The sequence below is a fragment of the Phragmites australis genome, chromosome 20, assembly GCF_958298935.1.
Source record: "Phragmites australis chromosome 20, lpPhrAust1.1, whole genome shotgun sequence".
Taxonomy (NCBI): Eukaryota; Viridiplantae; Streptophyta; class Magnoliopsida; order Poales; family Poaceae; genus Phragmites; species Phragmites australis.
Genome location: NC_084940.1, coordinates 24,465,622 through 24,473,231, shown reverse-complemented (window position 1 = coordinate 24,473,231; position 7,610 = coordinate 24,465,622). Strand labels below are relative to the sequence as shown.

Sequence of the window (7,610 nt, the reverse complement as noted above, 5' to 3'; positions counted from 1 at the left end):
GAACCTCCATGTACACCGGACTTTAGTTGTCACCTTTGCCGCTCAACGAGAGCTGCCCGATGAGTTTTACTCAGACTCACCGCCTTCCAGAGACTCTGCTATCCCTGCAACTTCAGACTCCATGACTCCACCTGCAACTGAGCACCTTTCTCTTCTATCAACACAGTCTCCTTGAGCGAAATCAGATTCCTCTTTAGCCTTGACACATGCCTGACTCCCCGAAGCACACAATTTCATTATAGATCTTGATTTTGATAGCACCTACTCCAACAACATGGTAGCCCGCGTCGTCACATAAGTAGATACAACCAGAATCACCAGACTTCATGAAGAAAACTGCTCCCTGACTGTTTAGGTTACGATTATCTGACGTCTTACACCGTAGCCTCCTGCAGTCCCAGACCAACCAGATTACTCCAGTTGCAAGTAAAGATCTCCACAATCTATACTTCTTTCCAATTCAGCCCTTGAAGCTTCTTCACACCCATCGATCCACACTTCAGAAATCCGTACGCGTACAACTCGAATCGATCCATGCCCTTGCTGATTTGGAAACACGCAAGCCCTCTCCAATGCCATCCTGCATCCTGAGCTCATGCCATGTATTGCCACGCCACAAAAATAACCACCACCGGCCAACCACCACCGGCCCTCACGCTTCTATGTTGTTGTTGCCAGTCTCATCATTTCTGCTACCCGCGGTATGACTGGCCTGTCGCCACCAGCCTGTCCGTCCTGCACCACGGTATGTTCACCCTCCAAGTGAACTGTCCGCCAGCCTTTCCTGGACCGTTTGCCATGTGCCCGCAAACTGTCTGGACACCACTGTTGAACTCTTATCAGTCGCTTTGTGCACCACAACCAAACACCATCGACAGCCCATGCTCATCACCGAGCACCACAACACCAGCCTAAAGTTTGGCCAACCAGTCGATTGCCTCTCCTCCTTCGCCTGTTGCAATATTCATCAGCGTCTTTATGACCTCCTGTCACGCTCCAACACCTACGCACCTCGTGTTTGCGACATCCTATCGCACTCCAACATATGCGGACCTCATGCACGTCTACGCGACACGTCTTGTCACCTGTACGAAAATCCATTCGATGCCTGACCGAAACCTCAGTCTCACCTCACCGAATACCAGATTATTCGCCCTCGTTGCGAATTGCCTCCCTAGATTCGTCACTAAACCCGCATATCGTCGTTGATACATCCTCCTTGAACCCACCGGTCCACGTCCAGAGCTGCACTAGCCTCTGCACAGTGCCCCGCCTGGCTGCACTTGACCCCGCCTGCCACCTTGGCCCACTGTCGAGTGCCCACAAGGCCTCTGCACCAGCAGCCCGTGTGACTTCCCGTGCTTCACGCACATGTCCCATGCGCCAAACTGTCTGCAAGCCGTTGACCTCCACAGCTCCACGTGCCCACAAGATCGAACATCACCAAACCACCCGAGCCATGCACCACCCGAGCCATGCCTTGAATCTAATTTTTTTATTCAAAAACATGCAACCTCCAGTGGACCTCTCGCATGGACATCATGTGTGTCCGGCTGTGCTGCACGCCCCCAGAGCCGCTTGCCACGCCATGTGCTGTGCTAGCCCACCGAGCCGCCTGGCCGCGCACCCGCTACGGCCCAGGCACGCCTACCGGCCGCGCCCACTCCCTGGGTCGTCCGCACCACGCTCGTGCTGGTCCAGCTGCGCCCCAGGCTGCTTGGCCTCCCGAGCCTTTGTTCTGCACACGCACGCCTCGCCTCCGCTGGTCTGCCTTCGTGACGCACATATTGACCAAGGCAAAGGCAAAGACCGAACAGGACTCCACGCGTCCGTCCGAGTAGAACTCTGCTGCCGTGTCTGGCTCGTCCACCTCACGCCCGAGCCCATCAACCTCTGTGTGATGCTCGTGCCACGCAGCCACACCAACCATGGTCTCATGATGTGGCACCCGATGATCCGCAGACTCCGCGCCCGTTGTCCTCGACACCGCAGATCGTGCGACCGCCCGGCTCACATCGCAAATCTCCTCTGCTCAGTGCCACCAATCGAGCCCTTCTGCAAACCACTTCGCGCCCCATCGACTCCTCGATGATTCCGTACCGCCACGGCCACACGTGCCTCCTGCGTGCACCGACGCCGCCATGCTCTACCTTGTGTCATATCCGTCCGCACCATCCGTGCGTTGCACGATGCCTTGTAGATGAATAATCCTCGTACCTCCACGTGATCTTTCACGCACCGTCTCTAGATCCAATCCAACCATGGCTCTGGTACCACTTGTTAGGAAATAAACCATCAGCGAAAGCAACGGATGGATCTACCGAGATGATGCGCACGATCACAGACGACACCAGAGGCACAATATTTGTTAACGAGGTTCAGCCGAAGCCTACATCCCCGGGGCATGACTACGGGCGCTCCTCCCCAACTAGCAACACCGGCCGCTTCCCGGGGTTCCCGCAGACTTGCTGCCCCCTGCGAACCTGTCGCTATGCCGTCATGGTTACAAACAGCGACCCTCCTCTCATATTTATGAGGAGGCCTGGAGACAGGAGTCCTACTAGGATTCCACCATGTATCGCTAATACAACTCTAAGTCCTACACGTAACCAACTCCGTACAATTATTCGACACATATCCAACAAATATCGTGCTGTAAGAATCCATAGTTTTTTTTTGTTGTATAAACCACCAATTGTATAGTGTTGCTTTGCTTTATTTCCTTCATGAGTTGCATAGCTTTTTTTAACTGAATGCACATCTGGCATTTTTCTTTCATTAATGAATACGTACAATTTTTTGGATGATAGCTGTTATACCCTTTATTGAGTTACATGCACCAACTCACCCAAAAGCTTAAGCTTTTGAGGAAAGGTGGGCAATATACTTCAACATTCTTAGGTGAGAACTTGCACCTTAGAAGTTCCTAAACCGTGAGAACGTGCACCTTCTTATTGCGTGCATATTTCTGTTTGCTAATGCCATGGTTGTGCACAAAATGTCCTTTTATCACTATTTAACAAATGAATCTACACCACAGTCAGGATGTTAAAGAACATTGATTATCATGCAAGTTTTTAAAACTCAATAATGTTTTATTTGCTGGTCAACCACCCTCACCTGTGCGACTTTTGAATTTTAGTTCTACACTGCTACTTCTAAGTTGAAAGACCATTATTTGATAATAATTATTGTTTTGCAATGTTCAAGGGAGGTCCTGCAAGTAAAGCACGGTTGCAAGATGTCTCTGAGTCAAGATGCCTGCTTCCATTGCTGGAAGAAATCCCTGACAATTCAAAACACACTTTGGTTGATGATAATTTGGGAGAGCCTCCCCCAAGTTCATCTCTACAAGTTGGTTTCTCTTCTGGTTATTCTTATTTAATCTCCGAAAACTCTGATCTAGGATCAGCTGAGAAGGAAGTAGCAAAGTCTATGATGTCTATTTTGCTTCCCCAAGCTATTCCCCTTCTCAAGAAAAGTAACAAAAAGAAGAAGTCCAAGCAAAAAAAGAACAACAAATTTACTGCTTCGGTGAGAATAGCCTCAGCTCACAATCCCTCTGATCATGGTTGCCAAGGTAACTATTTTTAGTTCTTCTCGAATTATATTTTTCATGAAAAATTTGACTATCATCATAATAAAATGGTGTCCCTGGAAAGGGAAACTTGCTATAGCCAATCAAGCAGCCTACAGAAAGCAAATTTTGCAGTTTTACAACATTTGACAGATGATTTTATTCCTCTGTGTAAGAGAGTTATGGTCCTGAACAATTTCTTCTCTTGAACAGGTGTAAGTGTCCCTACAACTATTGTTGGAGGTACAAATAGAAATAGTTCTGAAATGTATGTCCATGGGGGATCTCTTTGTGACATGGTTAAACATGGCTCTGCTCATGATGACTTCACAAATGACGAGTCAGTGTTTAAATTAGATGAGATGAAAGATGTTGTTGCAGATAGTTTTGAGGATGATGCACAGATTTGGGGTGCTAATACATCCAAACCCACGGGTGTTCACGATCATGAGTCTGAGAACTCAAAGGTGCTAGATGGCAAAATTGCAGGTTATGCTGAACATTTTGAGTGTCAGGTTGGTGTACACAATAGCACAATAACACCTGATGTGATATACGATCATGAAAAAGGCCAGTATATTTTGTCTGATTCACTCCTTGCTTGTCTAGAGGAAGAGTTCGGTGGGGAAGATAGTTCCTACCCGGCAAACTACAATCAGTGTAACAGCGATGTTGCACAAATGCAAGTTGAGCAGCAATTTAAGGACCCTACAAATTGTATGAAAGATGGCTCATCAGTTTCCATGGATTTGCCATACAACAAGAACATTGACAATGGATTGGTTGATGTCTGTGCACAAGCTTCTGCTAGGCATGGTCCAGTAGTTTCTAGTATTGGAGAGTGTTTACCAAATGTCTTTCAGGCTCCAGTTCATTCTGATGAACATGAACATAATGATACTGGAAAGTGGAGTAAGTTTCCTGTGTGTTCAACTTTGATTGTGCCAACTCCAAGCGAGACAGAATCATCTTTGTTGCTCATGAGGGATGAACAACATCATACTGAAGTCCCAGCTGTTAATCAGAAGGAAAATAGGTTCTATGATGTAAATGATAAATGTAGAAAATTTGATGATCCTCTTGCAAAGAGTATGATTAGTTGCAATTCTGATGCTGCTGAATTTGTTGACAAATTTGTTGCTTTTGAGTCATCAGGCAAAGGCAAGTATTCTAATGATGGGTCAAAAAGAGTAAACACCATTGCAGCGTGGCCTGTTGGTGATAGAACTACAGCAGGTAAAGGAAACCCACTTGGCAAAGTGCAAGAATGTCAAGTTCAATGTAGAAATGGCAATGAGTTTGGGTTTCAGTAGGTCTTCTGATCCCACCAGCTAATCCTCTTCAACAACTTGCATCATTAGGAGGTCGCCTTGTTCAAGCAGAGCATGTCCCGACCATCTGACCAGGCACTAGTCCATGATGGACAGCCTGATTCTTCACAATCATTATGTACTGGCCTGTGACTTAATTGTACCTGCTGGCAATCCTTGATTGATCACGGTTCCATCTTCAAGGAATCTGAAAATGGAACTTGTCGTGCTGGGGTTATCGTCAACGTAGTAATATAGCATGTGATTCTTGTAACCAAGTTACATCTATAGTTTTATTTGAGGAAACTAGTGGATAAAGTTATTGACTAGTTGCTAATTTAAAGCCCCTCATCAAGAAAGAGAAAAGGTTGAAAACAAGAATAACCCAATGTTGTTGAACCATTACCCTATTAAATCTTAGATCTCAGGGATCATTCCACCACGACAATACTCTTTCTAGAACTTTATGTTCAACGGCATATCATGAATGATCTTCAGTTTCTCAGTTGATATACACCTATCTTTTTCAGAGCTACTGCTGTCCATGCCTCTGGTAACTATGGATTTGCTGGAACATCTGAAGGTCTGATGTATACTTGGGAATTGTCTTCTGGGAGGAAACTTACTGGTACACAATGTATCAACGGTAAGTGACATGGCACCAATTCTTAGTACTTTTTGTTATCGAGAGTAAGCTAATTCTTACACATTTTTCTTTGCGGATGCTACTTCAGTGTAAAGCTCACACAATGCTAAGCTGGATTTGTTCTTGTTACAATCTGTTTTACGAGTGATTTACCTGTTTCATATTACAAGTGTGTCTGTTGGGTAAATAAAGCTGTCATGCTTGTAGTCAATTGTAAGAATAGTTGACTAATCTCCAAGTTGTGCAATCAGGTGGACGAGTATCCTGTATTGCCTTTGATGCCTGGCCAGTTGAACCTTGCTAAAATGTCTCATTTCATTTCAATATCGTCAGACCTTGACCTTCCTTGTCATTTTCAATGGTTGGGTGCAAACCCGCATTGTCGTGAAATCAGGCGTAGTGGCTGTGGCTGACGATGGATGCCAGTTATTACTTAACACTCAGAAGAATCAGAAGGAGGTGCTAAGCAGTGACGCCCAGGGGCGAGGGCAGATGGGCACATGTTGGGAATAAAGTAAACGTTGTGGCAAAATAACAGGAATTTTGCGATTTTGAAAGTGTATATAAGGTTTTGGTTGTTTCTGTACTTTGATCTCGGCACTGTGCACTAGAGCTAGCATGGTCATCTGTTGTCTGTAGCTAGCTGATCAAATCTCCAGAAGTCAAGTTAGCCCCACCTTGTCATGTGGGGGAAGACCTACACCAGGAGACGCCGAGCCAGAGATGTGCGCCGGGCAGCAGAACGTGCGGGCGCACGCAGGGACGCAGAACGCGCGATGGTCGCGGGCTCGGTGCATGAAACTGAGGAGGAGGCGATCAGCGCAAGTGGCTGAAGTTGGAAAGCTATTTCTATTTTTAGTTGTTAAGATATTATTTGCTATCTTTGATTAGTTCCTTGAATTGAGGAGTTTGTTTCCTCCGTTGGTTAGGGCCGATGGCTATATATTTCCTGTAAACCGAAAGATTGAGGGAAGGCAAGATCAATTACCTGCTCTCCTACCTCTCGCTCTCAAGCCCGATCGGCAGTGAGGGGAATAACCCCCCGCATCGGAAGATCACGGCCGGAGATTACGAACTCCGTAGTCGAGGGCCGCCTACCAGAGATCATAAGGCCCTTGACAACCTGGTATCACGATCCACTCGATCCTCAGCCCCAGCAGCCGCCGCACCTTCATCTTCCACACCAGCCGCCGCCCCTAGCCCACCACCAGCGCCGCCATCCCCAGCCCCACCACCCGCCTCCGCAGCCAACCCAGCCGCCGACATGGCCGAGCCCACCATCGCCGACCTCTTGCAGGAGATCAGGCACATGTCCGCCGACCTCACCTCCCTGAAGGCCGATATGGCGACCATGAAGGCCAAGGCCTCGACAGCCGACGGCAGCGAGACTCGCCACCCTGATGGGCCGCGCGACCTCGACCTGCCCCCCCGGCCCAAGAAGTGGGATTTTCCCCGCTACGACGGCACCACGGATCCGCTGCTCTTCCTCAACAAATTCGAGGCGTACTTCCGTCACCACCGTACCATGGCCGAAGAGCGCGTGGGCATGGCGTCCTACCACCTGGACGACGTCGCGCAGACTTGGTACACCCAGCTGCTCGAGGATGAGGGAGCCCCGACGTGGGGGCGCTTCAAGGAACTCGTGAACCTGCGTTTCGGCCCACCCCTGCGTTCGGCCCCGCTCTTCGAACTCTCCGAGTGCCGGCGCACGGGAACAGTGGAGGAATACTCCAACCGCTTCCAGGCGCTCCTGCCGCGCGCGGGTCGGCTCGACGAGTCCCAGCGCGTCCAGCTCTTCACCGGCGGTCTTCTGCCGCCTCTCAGCCACGCCGTCCGCATCCATCATCCGGAGACGCTCGCCGCCGCCATGAGCCTGGCAGGCCAGGTGGAGTTGATGGAGCGCGATCGGCCGGCGCCACCTCCACCACGAGCCCCGCCGCGTGGGCTGCTACCTGCGCCTGCGCCACGGCTCGCGCTACCCGCGCCCGCGTAGCAGTTGGCGCTGCCTGCCCCACCAGCGGCCGCCCCACAGGGTCGCGACGCGGCCCACCAACGGCGCCTGACGCCGGAAGAGATG

General features: G+C 49.4%; 1 protein-coding gene across 1 annotated transcript; it reads left to right on the top strand.

Moving 5' to 3' along the window:
• The first annotated feature begins 4,148 nt into the window (after positions 1-4,148).
• Positions 4,149-5,626, top strand: LOC133901543 (uncharacterized). The gene is made up of 3 exons (XM_062342888.1): positions 4,149-4,886; positions 5,418-5,533; positions 5,622-5,626. Exons 1-3 carry the CDS (start codon positions 4,258-4,260, stop codon positions 5,624-5,626), a joined length of 750 nt encoding a protein of 249 aa, XP_062198872.1. The 5' UTR covers positions 4,149-4,257.
• The last annotated feature ends 1,984 nt before the right edge of the window (positions 5,627-7,610 follow it).